At 54.0% G+C, this 21,662-nt stretch overlaps 1 protein-coding gene across 7 annotated transcripts in view; it reads left to right on the top strand.

The window, feature by feature from the left end:
* OPHN1 (oligophrenin 1) overlaps positions 1-21,662 on the top strand; it is a 69,309-nt gene that overhangs the window by 4,573 nt on the left and 43,074 nt on the right. For 2 of the 7 annotated variants that reach the window (XM_072877292.1, XM_072877291.1), the window contains exons 2-4: positions 15,643-15,819; positions 16,777-16,872; positions 21,350-21,411. In XM_072877292.1, the coding sequence (XP_072733393.1) occupies positions 15,643-15,819; positions 16,777-16,872; positions 21,350-21,411 (335 nt within the window). Of the gene's footprint in view, positions 1-15,642; positions 15,820-16,776; positions 16,873-21,349; positions 21,412-21,662 lie in introns of those variants that run through there. The other 5 variants (XM_072877293.1, XM_072877298.1, XM_072877297.1 and 2 more) reach the window with 3 other exon arrangements.

Genomic DNA, 21,662 nt, shown 5'->3' with positions numbered 1-21,662 from the left:
CCGCCCCGGCTCACACGAACAGGAAGGCGCGTGCTCGTGGTTTTGGTCCTGCTGTCCTGCTCTGCAGAGGAGGGAGGCAGTAAGGGGGAACTCCAGCTCCCCTTGGCCTGCTGCGTGCCTTGGTTTCCCCTTCTGCAGAGCAGATAGGGCTTTGTCCGAAGCTTCAGGGCTTTGTCCGAAGCGGGGGGCTGTTACCCGAATGAGGGAGGCACTTCAGTGCCTTAAACTCCTCTTGCCTGTCAAGGGATTAAGAGAAACTGGTTCCACCCCACCCACCCGACTGTGACATGTTAGCAGCTGAAATAAATAAAATACCGGGGGTAAAGCCCTCCCAAGTGCCATGCAGCTCCCCGCGTCCTGGTGCGGGTCCTTGTGTGATTACAGTCACACAGTTGCTGCCTTTAAGCGTGGTTTTTTTCTCTTGCCGACTGACGAACCCCTGACAGTTGACTATATGTGGGACACCATGAGATGACTGTATAGAAGGTTGTGCCAAATGAGAAATTAAACTGACTAAAGCAGAGAAAAATACTGTTCATTTGTAATAATCTTGGGCATGAAAGTCAGCGATAGCAAATAAGTTACTTTGAGACAGAAATATGAGTTATTTTTGTTGTAAAGTTGGCTGCATCCCTTCTTTTTCGTGCCAGCAGTATGCAGAGTCGCTGGCAGTGCCACGTGACGGTGCTGGTCCCGCACGTTGCGCTGGCAGTGCTGAGGCCCGCCCGTGGCCTGGCCCTGGCCGGGAGAGGGGCTGGGCGGTTAGCCTTCCTTCCCGGGGCCGGGGTGGCCGGCCGGCGTCTTCGCCTGCGGCACGGTTCCTCGGCGCTCCGTAGGCCAGCGCTGCTCCGGGGCTGCTTTGCTCGCCCCCAAAAGCCGAGCTCGGCACTCCTCGCCAGCCCCCACGGAAACTGCAAGGTCCGCCTTGCTCAGAGCGTGCCGGGCTGGCGTCCATCCGTCCCCTCGGGTGGTGTCCGTCCCCTCGGGCTGGCCAGGGCTGGGCATGGGCACCGGGGGTCCGTCCCCGGCAGCAGCTTGGTTGTGTCCCGGAGCTCGCAAGCCCCATGCCGTGGTGGGCAGCACTGGTGTCGCAGACAAGACTCCCTGCCGGCTGCGTGCTTGAGGGCCCAAGCAAGGAAGTCAGAAATAGGTGACTGTGTAGCACCATAGTTGTTGTAAGAATGGCTTCTTTACATCATTTTCTTTCTGTGGCTCAGTATGTCGGGTTTTTGGGAATCTCTCCTGCTCGCCGCACTCTGCTGTGTGTGTGGTAATGCAAAACCATCCATTTCCCCGGTCTTTGATCTTCTCTCACAATTAGATATGAAATGGAGTTTGAGAAATGTCAAGTTGAGGCTCTTTTTATTAATGTACGAGTGCTGCAATGGTGCGAACTGTCCTTTGAAGCTGGAAGAGCTTTGAGTTCTCATGCAAATGTTGCATACGTGGTTTTGAACTTGCTTTCTGTACTGCAAAAAGCTTTGCAGTTTGCTTCTGACTTTGCATGTCAGTTAACCAGCCTCCCCAGGCAGTGCGAGTGTTTTATCATGGAAGGATAACATTATAAAGGAATGTGTAGAGGCGTCTACGCCTGTGAAGCACATGACAGTCTGTAACAAAAGGGACTGGGTGGGCTTTTCCCCTAAAATGGGGAAAATGGGGGACCCAGGGAAGGTCCCACCGTCATCCTCTTCCCTGCAGGTCTGGTGCTGCGGCGCTGTGTGGGGGACCTCGCTCGGGGGACTCTGCGTCCCCAGCATGGCAGACCTGTTCTCGACAAGTTTCTGTGCTGTTGTTAGAGGTGGTGCTTGAGGGTTTAACGCTTCGGAGTGTAGAAAGCAGAGTGGTGACAGAACGTGGTATTTTAATGAGATTAAAGCAGCGCCTGTCTGCCCGGTTCCTGCAGAAACCCTGTGTGCTGGTTCATGCAAAGTCTGTAGAGACAAAGGCTTGAGTCTGTTACTACAGTGTCTTAGAGCCAGATACCGGGTTTTGCCTATGTCCGAACAAACCTAAAGCTGCTCTGGAAAAGGGGGAAGAGGAAGGAGTCTGTCCCACGCATGCCCTTCTGCTGGTGCAGGAAAGGCTGCGGCTCTCCAGGCAAACATTAGCTCTGTACTCCTGGCAGGGCTTGGCATCGAGGCGTTGGCATTAAAAATATCCTGTCCCACAAAGACAGCTTAGTTGTGAGCCAGCATATGGCACAATAATGAAGATGTGCACAGAAATCGTCCGTGTGGATACACAGAGGCCTTCTGTCTCATGGAAAGCCGCTCGTTAAACTGCCCAGTATACCCCGGGGAATCTGGAGTCCAAACAAGACTTGCATGAGCAGTTTCTCTGATGCCAGGGGCTGGGCGAGTGCGAAGGCGTGAGCCCTGGGTCGGTAATGCAGCTGCTGCGGAGTGGGTCTGGCTTCTTGAAAATTGGTCTGTCCTCTTCCTTCCCCTCCGATTGTATCCTTGCCCTCTCCTGGTGCTGTGCCCCAGCAGCAGTCCGTACCCGAGCCTTGACTTGAACAGATGCAGGGTCAGACCCTGTACCAGTAGGCACGGCTCTCAAAACAAAGAATTGGCCCTGGCTGGGTACGGTCAGCTGAATACGATCTCGGTGGTCTCGTTAGGTTGGCTGGTCTGCTGTCCCTGCATTTGGATATGATGCTCGTTGATATACCAGCTTGGGGGTGTGTTAACAGGAAAAAATAAAAGTGGCTTCTTGGCTGTTTTCTCAGCATCTTGCTTGGCTGCAGAGCACTACGGGGAACCTGTGCCCGGAGCTGCAGACGGAGCAAGCGACTGAATGCTCCTGCCTGGAGCGGGGCTGAGTTCAGCCAGGTATCAGCCCCGCTGCCCCTCGCTCACTTTCCAAATGAAGGAGGTTGGGGAAAGCATCGCGGAGGAGAAATGCAGACACAGATATGTTGCTTGTTCCCTGACGCTTTCCCGCTGAAGCGTCACTGAAGTCTTTTGTTTCACTGTGGACCTGGTTTTCCACCCGTGCTGGTGGCACTGGGGGGAGCTGCCTTGGGCTGACTCTCCAGAAAGGGATGGCTCACTGCTGCAGGGACACCTTCCCCCTTTCTCCCGGAGCACATTACGCCATAGCAGCTAGTGTTAAGCTGTTTCTGGACTTTCGCAGGGGAAAAATGACTTGCTGGAAAATACATCACTCCCCTCTAGCAGTAATGTATTCTCCTTGTACTTGTCCGCTCCTTGCTGGTCTTCTCTGTCCTCACTGGGGGTTTCATCCAGTAAGGGCTCCAGTTACTGCTGATAACTTTAAAAATTTTCTCCTAAATCCTCAGCTCTAGTTGCCTGTAGAGACATCAGACCTATATCCAGCTTAAAAACAATGAATTGCTTTAGGGTGATGTTGTGTGGACCTAGACACCTCCTAGACCTAGAGCAATTACACTCAGTAAGTTAAAGACATCGAGGACATGCTAATTTAGCCAGGAACCAGGATCCTCTGCAAAAGAGAAGCACGCAGTAATAGAAAGAAAATACTGTCTTAAGGATTCAGAGACCTATGTGCTCCTGAGTATCACTGTGCTACAGCACTGCACGCTGTGGTTTGCACCATCTTATGGCAAAGGTGATAGTAGGAGCACCTGGAAGCTATTCACACAGAGCCCTTGGGAGGCCTCGAGTAGATAAAAAGTGTGTGTGTATCTGTATGTGGGAGAGACCACAGTATTTTGCAGTACTGGTAACACACAATACCATTTACAGAAGTGATACTGGAAGTACTCTGGCGTCATTGACCTAATAGGATGTGCATAACGATATCCACCAAATGCGATGCCTTCCACTGAAAGAAATCACATCACCTTTTTTTCCTCTATGGGCTCGCGTCTCTGCCTCTGAGTGGAGTGGGAGTTCAAATTCCCTGTCCCCTGCAGCAGCTCCAAAGCGATGCTCAACTTGCAAAAAAAGTTTCTGTGTCTGTATGCCGACGCAGTGGACTTCGGCTCGCGTGCTGCCGGCGCTGCTCTCTGCTCTCCTTGGCGAGCATCCGTGCTCTGCGGGGCGTCCTCAGGACAGGTAGGAAGAGGGGAGTCTCTTTGCAGCCGGCAGACAATGAAGCAGCTCATTTTCCTGGGCTGTACGCACTGTGCACGGAATCTAGGGCCCCAAGTTGGTGCAAATCTAAAACAGACATGCTTTAACCAGAAACTAAAAAACAATAGCAAAAAAAAAAAGAACAAAAAACCCTTCCAAAAAGCCAACCCTCCTCCCAGCCGCCAATGCCGTATCTTCAGATGCAGGCAGGAAAGACGAGGAGCATGCACGGTATCTGCCTGCTCCAGTTGCGAGGCATATCTTACCCCTTGTTTCGGGGCTCGTTGATGTGTGTTTGTTAGATTTTGCTCCAGGCTGAAGCAACCTGCTCGCCCTGCGCATTGGCACCGCTGTGTTTGCTTTGCCGTGTGGCTGACACGCCGGGCTCAGTGGCAGGGCGGCGTGGCTGCACGGCCGTGGCTCCCATGGGAGCTGCGCGGTGCCAGGCTCCGTGGGCGCAGGGAGTCCCGAGGCAGCCTCGCTCCCCTCCCTGCCTCTGCTGGCCCTGGGAGCCAGGTCTGCCCCCCGAACTGCGTCGGTGGGGACCCCGGCCTCCTCCCCAGGAACTGCTGGCTTCTGCTGATTACAGCTGCTCCGTCCATGTCCTTGTCACCCGCACAAGGAGTGCCCAGGGCTCGGTTTGCTGATGGGAAGCCCAGGGCAGGAGTATCGGCTGGGGTCGCTTCCCGTCCCTGCTGCGGCAGCACCACGCGCCAGGCCGCTCCCTGCCAGCGCAGGGGCTGGTGGACGGGCTGTGGACCAGCCCTGGGCCGGCTCAGAACAGACCAATGCGCAGTATTTTGCGATGGCTTTTTCCAGCCCGATCAGTGCCCTGATACGCTTCCCAATAACTCGCCCGCATGTGTCGGCACAAAGGGCCGGGGCAAGAGGTTAAGTCGTTTTCACGTGTTTAAGTACATTTTTTCTTCTGCCATGCGTGAGACATGCAGAAGAGCTTTTCATCCATCCTCTGTTGCCTTTCCTGGCTCCTTCCCTGGGAGGATGTGGGTGTTATCCATGTTTTGTAATGTGTCTGACAGCCCACGGGCTCGCAGCAGCGCTGCTGCTGACCAAAGACTTTCCTCTTGAGTCACCATGCGAAGACTCAGCTTTTCTGGCTTTTTTCTTGAGAAATTTTTGGAATATTTTATTTATTAATTCTGTTGGTAGCACACTGGTAACTACAGATGTGGCGTCCTGCGTTCGCCCACAGCTGTGGATCCGGTCTGCAAGGAGGAGCTGAAGTGCCAAGACGGCCCGTTCCCCGAGGGGCAAAGGGGCGAGAGCATGCCGTGGGTGCCGGGCTGCAGCGCTGCCGAAGCGGTGGCCCTCAGCACTGGCTTTCAGAAGTGCAGAGTTTCTGCGCAGTTTGAAGAACTGTGAGGTTTATAGAGCAAAAGGACAAACTTCCTTCCTGCGAACGAGCGGTGCTATTCTACAGACGTTGAACACACCGAAATGAAAGCTCCTTTGAAACTGCTGGTGAAATTCAGCAGGCAGCAGTTATTTTTCTTACCAAGTATTAAGCAAATGTTTCAAACCGTGTAAACCTTCTAGTTGAGTTTCTGATACGTATGAAGAAAAAAGCTTTTGGAAAGTTTTCGTTTTTGTTTTGGTGATGGTGGACTTTTCCACGTTGGCTTTTGGTTTGCCTTGGAGACTCCTCTCCACTGAGCTGAGCTTCTTCGGGTCGGCTGGGCTTCTTCAGGAGCGGCGATCCGCTCGGTCGTGCTAGCTTTTCCTTTCTGGGGCACGTTCAAACACTGCCTGTTGTGGCTGGTGTCCTTTCTTGTCACCGAATTCTCCATACAGGTGAATGTGCAGTCACGAGTTGTTCAAATGACAATAAGAGCAGCTGAATAGCCTGAGATAAAGTTTATAAATATAAGTAACGCCCAGAATTGAGGCTGCTCTCTGCGGTCTGTTCTCTCTCCTTTTTTTATCCTGTTCCTCCAGCCAAGACTGATTATGAAGTGCTGAGGCTAGATATTTTTAAAAGAAGAGTAATTTTATTAATCTTACTAAACCTCGTAGCTGTGAAAATGGAGAACAAGGGACATGACCTGTTCCTGCGTCATCAAATGATGAACTGGGGACCTGCAGGGTGTCAGAGGACCCTCTGTGGCAAAGGCACAGAGCCAGACCCCCGAGTCCTCGTCGGACGTGGGGCTCGCAGAGGTGCCCAGAGGTGGGGTAGCTCTCGGCGAAGCCCACCTAACGGTGGTCCGCAGGGCGGGTGGGTCCGGGCCGTCCCGGTGCTGGTCGGGTGAAGGTGCCCGGGAACGCTCCCGGGCGGTGCCGGCTGGCGTGGGACGGGCCGTGTCCGTGCTGGCAGCGGCTCCCAGCCCTGGAGCAGGAGGGATGCGCGTCCCTCCCCGCACTGCACTGCTTCGGATCGCTCATGAGCTGCTCGCGAGTCTTCCCCTTGTGCCGTGTGTGACTCATCTGGCCTCCGGCCTGGCCCTCTCTGTGCCCTTATCGAAGGAAACTCTGAAATCATCGCGTGCCGGGGGAGCGAGCCGCTGGCTCCGCTCGCTCGCTGAAGCCGCCTGCAAAAGCACTTGGTTTTCACTCGCCTTGCCCTTGCCTGGGAAGGGTGGCTGCTGGAAAGCCGAAATGAGATGCATCTGATGGCTCTGCAGATCATAAGATATCTCTGTGGGGATTGCTAATGCTCTGCCCCGGATAAGAGTCTGTTGTTTTCGTGTTTGTTTTCCCTGTGTTCGTACTGCTTGTACAGCAGGGAGCCGCAGCTCTTGGAGCACACCCTCTCCTGCCGCTTACGCCAAAGCAGCCGTGCCAAAAGCTTGCTCGGCTGCTCTCGGAGCCGGGGAGCTCCGGGCGGCCTGAAGTGCCGCAAGGATTTGTGCAGCTCTGCCCTGTCCTTGCCGACCAGCCGCCTTGCACGAGGTTCTCCTGATGGCCCCGGGAGGTGGGCTGCACAGCCCCTCCTCGGCAGCTCGCTCCTCCCAAGGGAGAAGAAAATTCATTTGCTTTCCATGGCTCAGCTTTTGGTTTTTTTTTAATTTTCAAAGAGTCTGGCCTTTATTCAACATCCCTAGGCTCTGTCCCCAGGGTTGGGGAAGGCTGTTAGAAAAGGCGACTGCCCTCCACGGATAGCTACATAAATAGGTGAGCAGACAGGGCCACCTGCTAGCCTCACCCTACTTCCATCTGGCCGCCTGCTTGAATTACAGCCCCGGTCCCCGCAGTGACGCCCAGCTGCCGCAGCCACGGCTCACCTGGCACCGCCGTCCCTGCGCCCGTCGGCAGCCTCGCGTGCTCTGCTGCAAGGGGCAGGCGCCCGGCAGCCTCTGCGTTTGAAGTTTGCAAGGAAAGCAGCCATGTGCTGCTTTGGAGCCCTTGGAGCCCTCCCCTAACAGGTTTGGGAGCTGCCGACCGCCCCAGCGCAGGAACGCCGGCACCACCTTCCTCTGCGGCGCTGGTGCCTGCGGAGCTGGGGAGCCGGGCAGCGTTCCCCTCGTGCCGCGGCTCTCAGCAGGCTCTCCGTCGTTCGCTCGAGTTTCCTACGCTCCAGGGCGGCGCGGAGCGGTTCACTGCTGTAGTGACGGTTGGATTTGGACAGCGGGTGGTCTGAAATTCACGCGGGCGTCGCAGCAGCCAGCCCCCGCGGTTGGGTGTTGGTCCGTGGTGGACCAAAGGGTTGCAGCGGCCTTTCCTCCTCGGTGAAGTCTTCTCTGCATCTGCGACCCTTTGAGCATTTGCACAAAAAATAGTTATTCCTGTCGGAGCTTGTCTGAGTGATTAAACTGAGTCTTACGCTGGAAGCGTGCTGTGTGGCGCTCATTTGTATCAGCGAGGCGCAGAGCTCGACCGCGGGCTGCGTCAGCCCTGCCCTGGAGCCGTGCCGAGCACGGTGCTCGCAGGCGTCGCTTTGTGGCACCCTTGGGTGCTGTGGTCAGGTGGTCTTCATGAAGCATGTTTTCCTCCGCATCGCCTTAACTCAGCCGGAGTACAAAAAATGGTAATTTCCTAAACGGTCAGGCTTTGCCGGGAGCTGAATTGCGAACGAAGGAATTCCTGTTGGGAGAGTTTGGGGTGAAATAACGTATGAGAGGGGCTGACTGCAGCCGCGCTGCCGGCAGAGGGGTGTTCGCCAGCCCCTTTGGTTTTCTGGGGCGGTGGGAGCTGTTCCTAATCCAACTTGTCTGTAAAGCTGGGGTTAAAATTAATGGAGAAACCTTGGTCATTTCCCCTCTGACATACTGGATGGATGTCATGACATATATGATTGAGATAAATTTTAGTGGTAGTATTTCTTAATGCGCATTTCAACACTTTTGCTGATTTCTAAGGCTGCTAATCTTTTTTTAACTTCCATTTCAGTTAGCCACGTGTTCTGGGCTGCCTGCCGCGTGTCTTTTTCCAGTTTCGCTGAAGGAACTCCTCCAGCTTTGCAGGGCTGCGAGATCGGTTTGAAAGGCCAGAAAAATGCCAGAGGTGAAAAATTGTCCTTTGAGGAGCGCAAGCATTCAAAGTGTGGTTTCACCTTTCGCACCTCACGAGGAGCGTTAGGTGCAGTGCTGATGCCTGTGGTAGTTTTGTCGTGCTGCTGTTGCAGGTGTCCGTGTGCGTGCTGTCCCGGCCGGGCCGGGGAGGAGGCTGTGCTGAAGGGTCCTGCGCTTCGTGGGCGCTTAAGATCATAGCTGTCCTGGTGTTTCAGAAGCAAAAATCGTTAAAAAAAATGAGTCTGTACACTGTCCTTTATAAAAACATTAAAAGTACAGGCTCAAGTGCCGCTCCCTGGGAAGCGACCACAAGCCGGTGGGTGTCACTGGGAGAATGGCCTGCTCCTTGTCTTTGCTTTAAAATGTGGCTTTGCTGCGTGCTCGTCGTGCTGATCAGCAGCATCTGTCGCTGTGAAGGTCTAGGGAAGAAAAGCTACGCTGGATAATTAGTGTTCGCTGAATCGGAGGTAGGGGAAGAGCGCAGCTCACGGGCGTCATTCTCCCCAGAAGCTGCAACCCACGTCACTCGCTTCCAGTTTTCTCTAAAACAAACCAATATACCCCAAAACTTTGTTGTCCTTCCAACCTTGCTTGCTTGCGTTTTGTTTTGTGTTTTGAGCCGATACAATGCCTAACGTCTGAGCTGTTGGGGAGGAAGCCTTCAGTCTCCTGCTCGTGGCAGCCAGAAAAGCCTCTCGGTGCGTTTCACCTCCTTGATCTTCGATCCGGCGTAGTGGGGCTTGCCAGCTTTTCTGAAGGGTGACAGGTACGGTAGAGCAGGTTTCTGTCAGTCAATAAGGGAGATAAGACAAGCATAAGGAATATATGATAAGCGTGAAGAATTGCTGTGTTGGTCTTTTTTTTTAATTAAACAGTAAATAAAATAAGCCTGTCGAGCAAGTTTGTGCACTTACCACAAGGCTGCCTGGGCAAGGAGGAGAATTTATGGGAATGAAAAATTAGGTTTAGGACAGGAAACAGAAACTAGGCGGGGGAAAAGTGGGAGGGTGATGTCTAAGTTTAGGTAATGGTACAGAGGGCAGATAACCAGCTTGCAAAGCAAAAGGCCACCAGGTAGGGAGAGTTACTGAAAAGTGTATTTGTGCTTGAACCACAGCCCTGCTCTTCTCCCTGGAGCCTGTGCTAGATCGACTGCGATAGTGAGGTGGCAGTTTATAAAAGACTCGGTCGATAAAGGACTGATTAGAAGAGATAAATATGTAACAGAAGTATTAGACATTCAGTAAATTCCTTTGCAAGAGATTTGTAAAGCACAGCTAAATATAGCAAGTTATTTTTAGAAGTTCATGCTAGCCATTTACAGCTGGCAAGTGGAAAACCCATGTCAGTGTGTGAAAAATGGCCTTTGTGAAACGTGTCAGTATTTCTGAATCCCCACGGCATCCAGAAAGCCTTCGGGCACTCGCGAAGAACTTGCTGTGGGCTAATGCAGAGCAGTGTCTGCGCTGTACCGGGCTGTTTTTTAACTACCTAATGGTAAGCATCTCTCGTTTATGGAGTAACAGGAGTGCTGTTTTCCTCGCAAGATGCTTGTGGAGATTTGGGACTACCTAGAAGGCTGACCGGAAGATTGTTTTTTTTCCTGCATCTGAAAAAATCAACATGTTTTTGTGTTCGAGCAGCTGTAGAGTATTTAGGAGTGTAGTGTTCCGTGAGTCAGGACTCATTACCCGCGTTCCTAAGGGCACATCTGTGCTCAGTCAGGGTAACTTCCCTGAATTCGGAGTTGAGCTATTTTGGTGGGACAATGTTTGGGGACTTCGTGCAGTTAGTACATGCTGTGTAAATAGAGCAGCTCAGAGCAGAATCCGGCCCCTTGGCCAAACACTTTGTGTGTTGGCTCGTAAAGCTTTGCTGCAAGTACAGAGAATCCCCTGGAAGCGGCAGGTCGGGTACCGCGTCCAGAACCCCGTCTCCGGGGTGGCAGCGTGGATGAACTCCGTCTCCTTCATGATGCAACTCCCTGGGAAATTCTTCAGTGGGAGTTGGTAACAATGGGCACATTCTTTTCCCTTCAGGGATCGCAGCCCTCTCTTTTGCGTGCTGGAGGAAAAATGGTATTTCTCGTGTTCTGCATGTCCCGTTCCTCAGCTCTCCATGAGGAAGTAGAAGATGTTCCATAGTGACCAAGCATTGGGAAGAAATTTAGGTGCATCCTCAGCTGCTGTGCATCAGGGTCTTGCAACATTCCCCTGAAAAACTGGATTTCCAGAGTTCAGTTCCTAACCCTAAAATTTTTCCTTGGCTTAAAATGCTCTTATTTAAGCACAGAATTAACTTTTATTGTCTTTTGTTTGTCTGCTTATTTGAGAGAAAAAAAAAAAAAGTGTGTGGCTGGTTTTGATATTTCTGTCTTCAAGTTGGAGAAGAGGAAAGCAAAATACAAAAATGGAGCTCCTCCTTACGTTCCATCTGTTTATTTGCATTGCCATAGCTCAAAATCATTTTGGGTTTTCTGTATGGATTGCTGAAGCTGTCGGGAAGTTGCTCTGTGCAGGGCGCCTCCGCGCTGCGGTCTGTGGGCCTGGCAGGCGCGGAAGCTTAGGAGCGGCTTGTTCCCCGTGGTAGTCTCTGGCTGCTCTTCCCCTAACTGCCCGTGCATCCGCACAGGCAGGGAGACCCCTTAAAGTTGCTTCTCGCCTTCCAGTGTGGGCAGGGGCATCCCGTCCCTTGACAGGGACGCCGTAGCCCCATCCCGGTTCAGCTGTCCATGCCGCGCTGTACCTGCGCTCGGTTGGAGTCAAATTAAAGACTGCGTTTCCTCTAGAAATGTCACTGGCCGATGATTGCTATGGTGATGAGGTGTGGGGTTTTTTGTTGTTTGTTTGTTTTTTCTCCTTAATTTGCAGTGCGATACTCAGGGAGCAGAGCGGGACTGGGGATTAGCCAAAGACCTGCTGAGCCCGCTGCCCGTTCGGCCCCGGGGCTCCTGGAGGAGCGGCGATTCTCCCCTGGCTGTGTCCTAGGGAGAAGCAGAGGCGGTCCTGGCTTTACCAACTGCTGCACAGCTAACAGACGTAAAATAATCGGGTCAGGGAGGGGATATTTAGGTATGAATGACCTGTGCGAGGGTACTGGCAGTCTGGTCCTGGCAGATGGGAAGTCTATGCTCTGCGCCTGCTCTTCTACACAGTAGGAGGGTTTTTGTTGTTTTTTAAAGTGTTTATTTCTGAAAATCTTGCTGCTTTCTCTCTGCATCTGTTACACCCAGCGTCACGTTGTGTCCCTGCGGTGTTAGATGAGGCACTCCGAGCACAGCCCTCCTTCTCCGGTGCACGGAGATCCTGGTGGTCCCTGTAGCTGTCGCCAGCGGGTGGGCACTGGCACTTCTGTTCCCGTGTACTCAGGGTTGTGGTTTCCTCTCTTGGCAAGAGAGGACCATTGCAATCACACCGACAGAAACTCAGATAAGTGTGACCCTCCTCTGAGGAGTGCAAAGCTAATCGACGACGTGCATCTGTGACATCTCGAGCATCGCGGACCCTCGAGCAGCCCTGCCATGCTCCGTTCTGCAGCCCCATCTACTCTTCCCGGTGGCAGTGCAAGGTGGTGCATGGGGCTGCATCCCCCCGAGGGGTCTGTCCTGCGGCGACGGTTTCCTTCTGTTTTAAATTCTAAGCACTGGGGGGGAAAAGCAGCACCACAACCTCTTTTAGGGCTCCTGGTTGTAATCCGTGCTTTTTCAGAGGCTGGTGGCTTTTGCAAAGGTAGCACATTTTTTTTGTTTGTAGTCTTTGGTTACCTGTGGTGGCTGTGAAAGGCTGAAATGAGAATCCCCACTAGGTCGTTGCTGAACAGGCTGCGGGGCACATCCTTCAATAGCTGCAGTTTCTGGAGATGTGTTTATATATCCATAAATACAACCAGAAAGTTCTTTGTGTACCTCCTAAGAGTCGTGCGCTGTAGCTGGCACTCCTTCCCTCCCTCCGGCCAGGCGCAGCTTGGCTGGGGTTATTCTGTGCAGAGAGATGGGACTTTATTTTTACTAGAAGAGTAAATTATTGTGACCGCAAACTGTGGAAGCTGGCATCGCTTACTGAACACTATTAAGGAAGAGGAGTCCTAGAGGATTCCTGATCGAATTCATTTTGGTGCATTTCCAGGGAAACGGGCTGAGCCGTACCAAGAGCAGGCAGGGTCCTTTGGGGCTGTCGGGCGGTGGTGAGGCTTTGCGTGCAGTTTGCGGTGATTTCCCTGGCTTGGAAGCACAGCGTTCTTCCTCAGCCACGGCCCGGCTCTCCGCACGCCTTCCCGGCGCTGCGTGAGCAGGGCTGACCCTGCCGCCGCCTCTCTCCCACCCGCACCCTCTCCCTGCTGCCAGGCTTCGGGTGTGCAAAGCGGGGGGCACTGGCAGCTGTGTGTTTGTATCGGGGGGGAACTTCCGAGTGTTTGTTAAAACGAGGGAGAATATGGGCTTATCTCTCCCAGCGTGGAGATGTAGCCCTGTTTTTCCACGCAGCCGATCTCTTCCTGCCCGGCTCCAGCTGCTGGCCGCAGTGGCCCCTTCCTGCTGTCGAGCCGCTTTCCTGTGGCCGTGGCTCATCCCTTTCTCCCCGGCCCCGGTGTCACCACGCCACCGTTCGGGTGCCACCGAGGGAAGGGGCGATTTTCCGCCAAGTATCTGTGGGTGGGGATGCTCTGCACCGGGCTCTGGTGCTGTCCTGGCTGCTGGCCCCCGCAGGGACACAGCCCCCCGGGCACGAGCATCCTCTGTTCCCTCGGTGGCCGTGGTGCCAGCGGGCGCTGCTGCGGCGGGGTCAGCTGCCAGAGTCACCCTGTGTTAATTTCCCAAGAAACACCCCATCATTATAACATCACCCGTCATACCACAGCAGTACCCGATGCTGTCCGTCCTGCGAGTTTGTATAGGATTTGTCAGAAGCTGGTGTTCAGCCAAGGCTCCGTACGTGTACGAGGACAAGTCACGTTGGTCCGTAGGAGTCTGGTTTCCATTAAACGCTCCTCGGGAGCCACGCCAGGCATTCGCAGCGCTGGCTCTCCCTGCGCCTTGTCCACTCCTTTCCTAACCCTAAATCTTCCACAGTTGTTTTGCTACGGTGGGGTCTGCGCACAGTGCCAGCCGGCTGCCCCGGCCACCCCAGGGACGTCCTCGGCGGCTGTCACCTCGGCGTGGGACGGCGGGGGTGGCTGTCCGCCTTCAGCCGCCATTAGCTCCGGGCAGCGGGGTGGCACGTCGGGGTGAATGGGCATGGTCACTGCTCGGGGCTTCCTACACCCGGCTTTGCTGAAGGTGAGGGTGAGGATGGCTCCCCAAAATGAAAAAAATTCCTTGTCCCAAGCAAAACCAAACAGCGGTGAACTAATTAAGGGGCGCTCATTTTTATTTCACTGTTAAGCTAATGTGAGATGTGGTTTATAGCACGTCCACCTGGATTTCCTTCAGCTAGAAAACTGGCAAATAAACTTTCAGGCCAGACAGCGTTTTGAAAGGAAAATGTAACTTAAATCAGCTATACTGTTTCTTTTTTTTCTGGTTAAAATATATTGTGTTTGGCTTTTTCAAACCCTTCTCTGCTATTGCTCTACCCCGTTTCTATAAAAACCAAAAGGGCAAGCAGCTTGCCAAGGACCATTTCTCCGATGCTGGGGCTAAGCGCGGTGCTGACACACGCGATGGAAAAATGCTGCATGCAAATCCTCCGTCCCCGCGGGCGCCCGGGGATTTGCGTGTGCTGCCATGCTCCCGGCTCCCGGCGACGCACGCAGCCGGAGCTGGCCGGTGCCTCCTCGCCCGCACCCCGGCCAGCGCACATGGAGGGGCTCGGACGGGCGCTGGCCGGGGTGCGGGAGGGTGGGATGTGATGAGCCGCCTCAGGTGCCGCTGGCTTTCGGAGGGGCTGCTCAGGGACCCGGCAGTGGGTCGGGATGGGTGTTCAGATGGAGTGATTGAAGTTCACCCCCTAATAAACGTGGTCGAGGAGCGGCTGGGCGGGGGCCATCAGCAGCGTCCAGGGAAGACGACGAGGGTTTGCAGGAGGACAAACAAAGATTCCCCTGAGCAACAACTGAATGAGAGCCTCCGGCCCTGGCCTGAAGCGAACACTGCGGGGACTGAGAGTGAATTATTTGCTGAGGTTTTCCATCAAATCAATGACATCATTCTGTGCTGGAGTTCACCCATTTACGCGCTCCAGCCCCCCGGCAGCTGTGCTTAAATAGCGACATTCAGGCCTGAATCTGCCCATTCAGGAGCGAAGGTTTGACCGTCAGAGGAAACTGCTGAACGAGGCTTTTGAGGGGAAAGCGGGCACTGCGTGCGCTTCGAGCCCGAGCTCCTCCCCGGGCTGGGGACCTGGCTGTCCCCGCGTGCCGCGGTGGCTCGGGGCCCTTGGGGAGGGCTGGGGAGCCCCGGGGTGCTCCTGGCCCAGGGACGGGGGAAGCAGAGCAGTCTGGGGACCTGCCGGGATCCCAGGCGGGCCACTTGATTTCTTTTCTTAGCGTCCAATTCAGTGTTTTCCAATTTTTCTCTCCCCTTCGTAGCAGTGTTTCGGAAAACTCTGTGTTTGCCACTGTGGTGACAAGTTCTTTTGTCACTGAGTCTGCAATAGAAAAGAACAAACAAAAATACACCCAGATGACCATTTCCTTAAGGCCAGAAATGCAGGGGTAGCCTATACTGTGCAGACACAATTCCTCACTAACTCACACCTCATTTTTGGCCATTATTTCCCCCCGGATTTTAACAACTGATGCCAAAAGTGATTGTGCTCGTCTTATTTGTTTTAAACAAACAGCCAAATTAAAAAACCCACCCACGTACGCAGCGTTGCTCTGTCACAGCAGTCTTTCCCCTGGTTTGGCAAAGCAGGGGTGTGTGAGCTGGGTGCACGTTACCGTCAGTGCCGTCACATCTTCCACGCTTGCCGCTTCCTGAATTTCAGAAAGCGCCGTCTCCGGCGCACCCCCCCAGGGGAATCCAGCCTGGGGCTGTGCCTATAGCTGGAGCCCAAAATTAGGGAAAATAGCAACGTAAATCAAAGTATAAAATTATTCCTTTGCTTTTGTTTTATTGTCTCCATCCTATTCCCTGAGGTCAGGGAAGTTCAGCCTCCTCCTGTTTTTTATCTCAGGTATTTGCTGTTGGAGAAAGACTAACCCCCCAAAAAAGCGTGTAGCTGTGTGCAGGAAGACGTGGTTGATGCGGGGCTGTCGGATCCATCGCATGGCCCTCATGCTCTGCCGGCGGGAGAAGGACTCGGTCTCTCCCGCGGTGAAGCGTTCCCTGGGGCTGTCACAGCTGTCACGAGGTGGGTGGGTGATTTTGGCGCTGGGTCTGCTGCGTTCTCGCTGCCCCGTCCCGGCTGCAGCTCCTCTGCCAGTGTCAGCAGACACCTTCGCAACGACGGAGCCACTGACGAAGCTGTGAAGCAGCCGCACAGGATGCGAGGACACAAAGGATTCTTTTGGCTAGAAAATTCTCTGGAAAGTCCAAAAATAATTTGGGCTGAGCTACCAACCACCATCAGGAAGTGTCGTTGCTTCGGGACTGAGCGGTTCTTCACCAGCGGGCCAGGAGCGGGTCCCAGGGCCATCTGCAGACGCTCTGATGGGCGCAGCTTGAGCCCCCCGGCTCACTGCGCTCAGCTGCAGCGCTGCCGTACTTCTCTTAGGGCCTGTTTGTGCCTGTGACCCCCTGAAGACGGGCAGTTATTTTGGGTCCTATCTTTTTCCCCACGTTCATTTTCCGACTCGACGGATTTTTCTCCCATATAATGAAAAAATTGCTTTGAACAGTGGGAAGCCTGTCTGACAGCCTCCGTGCTCCGAGGAGCTGTGCTGATGCCCGCGTGGCACCGGGGGTATCTCCTCCTCTGAAAATGTTCCTGCGGCGGTGGCGAATGCTGCACTTGAAGCTGCCTGTTTTCCTGGAGGGGAAACGTGTCCGTGCCTCTTCCTGTGCGTAGCAGGACACGAGGCCATTGATCGGCTGCTTGTACGATTCGGTGCATCCATTAGTACTGCAGAAGCGTGTTCAACAACACTGAGAGAGAAAAAGAAAACAAAACAAAACAAATGCTCTCTGCAGCCTCTAATGGTTATTAATGTTACAACATTTCCTGAAGTGCTTAAATTCATGATGCCTGTGGATTTTTCTAACCACCTCACTACATTTTTGTTCCATTCAGGCTAAATTTCTAAGACTTGCTGCTCCTGTATATAACAGTTGCAAAAACACACAGCCTTATTGCTCTGTCCTTTTCCAGGTTACTCATCGGCAGTACAGAAATTCTCCCAGACTTTGCAGTCCTTTCAGTTCGACTTTATTGGTGACACACTAACGGATGATGAGATTAATATTGGTAAGTTTTCCTCTTTTTGATGCAAACTTTCAGTGACTGAGAAAGTCTCTCCTTCTCTAGGAATTTGCCTGCACTGATGGGTTTTAAACAGCATCAGGAGCCGGGTTCCATAGCGTATTTTACAAAGTTGAACTTTCACGGGTGGAGTTTCACATTCCCAATTCAGCGGATAATTTGCAGAGGTTTTCCGCAGCTCCAGCCCTGCTCCGTGCTGCCAGGCGCTGGGGCGGATGGTGGCACGGCACTGGCCTCCCAGCAAGTCCCTTCCCAGTGCCACAGGTAGACTGGGAGCAGGCGTGGCCCAGAGCTTTGGTGTATCTCCCCATCCAGGCGGGTGCTGCTCCTAAAGCTGCCTTTGCTTGGCAGAGAATGCGTTACAAAAACAAAGCTGCCCTGCGCTGCCCTGAAAAGGGACCAGGCTGCAAACTGCCGGGAAAAATGAATCGCTGGATGTGTCGTGTGGCAAATAATCGCCAGTCTCTGCCTTCGCGGAAGGGAAGCCTCCGGCGCGTATGTCGTACTACTCCCCACACGTCTGTTTCAGGATTAGCAATCCTGAAGCCGTTTTACGTCCCTGCTAGCCCGGTGCAAATGTGCAGGTTACGCAGCTGCCAGCTGCACCCAGGGAGCTAAAACAAACGGCCTAAGTGCCCTAAACCCAGCGCTTTTCAAATTAGTCCTGCTCTTGGCTTAGCTAGCGCTGTTGAATGGCCCGTGCAGGGGCGTGGGTGCTGCGGTGGTGGCAGTGGTGGCAGCGGGTGGGAGGGACGGCAGGAGATCCTCCAGCCCCCGAGGGTCTGACCCTGGCCCATGGGGCAAAACCCTGGGGGCACCTGCCTGGGCTGAGGGGATGGGGTTGCCCGAGGCGGGGGGCGCAGGGCGTTAGCCAGGCTGCTCCGGGGGGCCAAAGGTTGAAAAAAAAGAAGGAAAAAAAAAAAATAAAGCTTTTGTCAGGCTGTTGTTGAAGAGTGGCTGCAAGTGTGACATTGCTGATGTCAGGTCTCTCGGCCATTGCTGAAAGGGGAAGGAAGTAAGGCCTGTTCTTTGGCTTGTTTTATTTAAAGCAATTTAAAGCAGACTGCAGCTTACCCTTCAAAATCTGATTTCCTTTATGGAAAGTCTCTAGGTGAAACCCACTGGAAATGAGTCAGCCTCCAAATCTAATGGCAATAGAGGTGCTGAATTTCCAAACACATCTGAATAAGGGAGAGGAAAACATTGCCTTATAAATGCCCCTCCTGGGAGCAGAGGGATCTGAAGCAAACAGCCGCCCAAGGAAAGGAGCGTCCCTCCTCTAGGCTGGAAGGGACAAAGCTCCGATGTCCCGTGCCCCTGCGCTGCCTCTCCGCCTACCTCCGCGCGCTGGTCGCGGGAGGGGAGCGGAGCCCACCGGCCGTGAGCCCGTGCGGCAGGGCTGCGGTGCTCAGCAAGCAAGGAAGACTGCTGGAAATGGCAGAGGTTGAATGGGGGGATCGTAGGCGGAGGAGAGCAAGAAGAGATCACAGCAACTGTAAAACACTCCATGGTGAAACGAGCACGTTTCCCTACTTCTGTTTTTCTTGGGGCATATTTATTTCGCTTTGTCAAGACGAGTTCCCTGGTTTCCCTGTATGAAAAAGCCCGTGCTGTGTTCCTCCTCCTGCACCAAACCCTGCAGTGCTTGCTGGGGCTGAGCCGCTTTGCAAGGCTCCCTTATTCCTGAAACAGCAGCAGGGCGTTGACATCTCCGTAGCAGCTTCCATCTCCTGCAAGGATGCCAGAGATCTGCGTGGGAGCATAGGAGCTCATTTGATGTGCAGGATATGGGGATGAAGCAAAACATTCACAAGCACTTCTTATCGTACTTCAGGGAACATGTTTGATCTGTAAATATAGCTAATGGCACACTTCTTTCTTGTTATGTAGGCAGAGAGCAGGCTGACACCCCTGCACGTCAGGTGGTGGCTTTGAACACTGCAAGTGTGAGTCAGGACACAGACGCTGAGTTGATGTTGTCTGTCGTGAGCAGCGCTTTGCCCCAGGAACATTAATAATTACAGACGCACCCGTGTTACACAGCGGCTGCGGTCCCTCCACCGGTCACCTGCACGGGACCCGACTCGGCAGCTCCGTCAGAGATGAACGGAGCAACGCAATCAGATGGCGTGTTCCTCTCTCCCAGGCACAGGAACCTGAAATCCTCTGTTTTTAAGCAGCTGACGTTCCTGGCATGCTTCTGGCCGCGGCCAGCTGAGTCACTCCCGGCAGTTCCCAGGTGTGGCTCGGCAGGCAGTGGTTGCAGGCAGCCTCCCTGCTCTGCTCTGCGAGGGTTTGCAAGCGTTGACCGAGGCCGGTAGCGCAGGTCCACCCCGGTGCCCCTGGACACCGCTGGTCTGGCAGCAGGGTGTAGCCCAAGCCACGTGCTTGCAGTGCAAGGACAAATTCAGTGGGTTGCTCTGCGACTGCGGCCAGGAAACGTGTACCTGGACTCCTCCTGTAGAGCAGGACAGACAGACATCTAGTGAAAGTTTTAGGCACTGACATTTTCCCTGTAAGTTCAGGGCTGGATTCTCTTTCTCCCCATGATAATTCCTTTCCTGGCTCGGGCTCCTGGTGTCTGTGCACACTTCAGATTTCATATCGTCCTGAGTAACCACAGTGAAAGTCAGCGTGTCAGCCCTGTGGTCAAGCGTAATAAACTATTAGGACATTGCATGTGCCGGCCTCTGAAGCCCTCGCTCTGGAAGAGAACTCAGAAGTTACTGACTCATCAAGAAGGTTATGTTTTGATGATGCCAGCTGAGGGACTGTGTCACGAGGCTGTGGTTTTTCCCTTTTGTGTCTGTCTCAGCAACTGCAGAGTGAATCCTCTAGCACGGGAAGCTCCTACTTGCTGGCTGTGCAGCAGCATTATGGCTGGGTTTTAGCAGAAGGACAGGTACTTCTCCTAAGGTACCGGCTGTGGATGAGGGGAGAGGGCCCTCAGCTTGCAGATGGAGCACAAATCATCCTCTCCCCTTATCTGTGGGATGAGCTATTGCTGTACGTGCCTCGCTATACGACTGCTTTGTCTCCTCGTGTTACCCTTGCAAGCCAGGCGTGCCGGAGCTCTGGATGCCGCCCGCTCAAGAGCTCTGGTGTCAGCCAGGCGCTTGCGAGATTCTTTGGTTCATTCTCAGACAGTCTTTAAATTGCTCAGCAGTGGTCAAGTGCCTCCGCGTGCTTTGCAGGGAGTGCAGGGTCTGAACTGCAAGCACAGGAGCTCCTGTGGGTTTTACAAAGCAAGCCGTTCTGTGCTTTACACGTGGCAGTGGAAGGGTGAGCGCGAGGCCCGCAGGACCCGTCCCCAGCGCTGCTCCGAGCAGGGTGCTGCTCCCGCAGCTGGAAGGTGATGAGTGGCACTGAGGGAACCTGGGAATCCCGGGTCATTCCCAGGTACGCTGGGGCAATCAGATTATTCCCCGCGGGCGTTCAGCACACGGCCACGCTGTGTGCGTCGGCCGGTTTGCCCAGCCTTGTCTTACAGCCTCCCGGAGAACTGTGGCTTTTGCAGTGCTCCTCGTTTCAGTGCTGTTCGTGCTCTGCTGGTGAGAGAGGTTTTCTCCCCTGCTACAAATTCAGCCCCTTCCCGTGTTCTCCTTCGGTGGGCAGAGAGAAGGGCCGAGTGTTCCCCCTTGGTGATAACCCTGTTGGTGTGGGGAGGCTCAACTGCTCCTACCTAGTCTCTCTTTTCCCCGGGCTATGTAAACCTTGTTGTTTCAGTTTGTTAAAGGAAAGGTTTTGTATTACTTTTGTTGTAGTTGGACTCCAAGAAAAGTGCTGATCAATGAGATCTTTTTGTTTAATTTTTAACATTTTGGGGAGTGGTGTCGACGTCCGTGATCGTTTCTACACCTGCTGCCTTTCCTTCGCAGGTACACGGACTTTGTGCTTCTTGTGGCTGAACGTAATCTTTGTCATTCAGGGCTGTTTTCATTTTACAGACTTGTCTTGGTCCTAGAAAGCACCTGCAGCTCTTCCCAGCTCAGGCAGAGGTGCTGGGCCCGTTCCGGCACTGCCGGCAGCCGTCCAGACAGGACAGGCAGCCCCGTGCTGCCCGCAGCTCCCGCGGTGGCAGAGCCCGTCCCGCACGGTCCCTGGTGCCGGCGGTTGCCCCTTCCTCACGTGTTTGCCCCTTCCCTGCCGCCTGCCTTCCCGGCTGTGCAGTGCAATTCCTCATGAAGGCTAATCAACGTCATCTTCCCTTCCCAGGGCATTATCTCCCGCACTGCTCCGGGCAGGAGGCTCTCCTCTCCAGTGTGTAAATAAATACCCCTCGTGGCCAGCCTTTACCTATGGCCTTGCCTAACTCGGTTTCTGCCAAAAGGGGCCACCTCTTCTCTGTTTTTTGGCAAGCCCTTATACAGCGATGCTGGGCTAGATGCGGGCACCCCGGCGTGTGTCCCATGCTCCGGAGCCCCATCCCAGCTCCACTGACCAGCCTCTTCTTTTCTTACAGCTGAGTCTTTTAAGGAGTTTGCAGAGCTGCTCCAAGAGGTAGAGCTGGAGAGGTCCATGATGGTAAGATGATCTGAACTGTGCTCTGGTAATTACTGCCTCGTCGCAATGTTTAAATGCTAAATCACAGCCAAACGGCACCACATACCTTGGTGTGAAGTTTCCCATCGGAGGGAAGCGGGGAGCCCTGGGATGTTGCGCTCTGTACCATGTCTGGTCCACAGTGCCATCGCCGCGGGCCCTGAGCACCAAAGGGGAGGTGCTGGGTGGGGGAGAGGTTGTCCCGTGCCAGTGTCCGAAACCTCTCCCGCGTG

Source organism: Ciconia boyciana, chromosome 12 (genome assembly GCF_034638445.1).
Source record: "Ciconia boyciana chromosome 12, ASM3463844v1, whole genome shotgun sequence".
In the NCBI taxonomy this organism is placed as follows: Eukaryota; Metazoa; Chordata; class Aves; order Ciconiiformes; family Ciconiidae; genus Ciconia; species Ciconia boyciana.
This window is presented reverse-complemented; position numbering and strand designations above follow the sequence as displayed.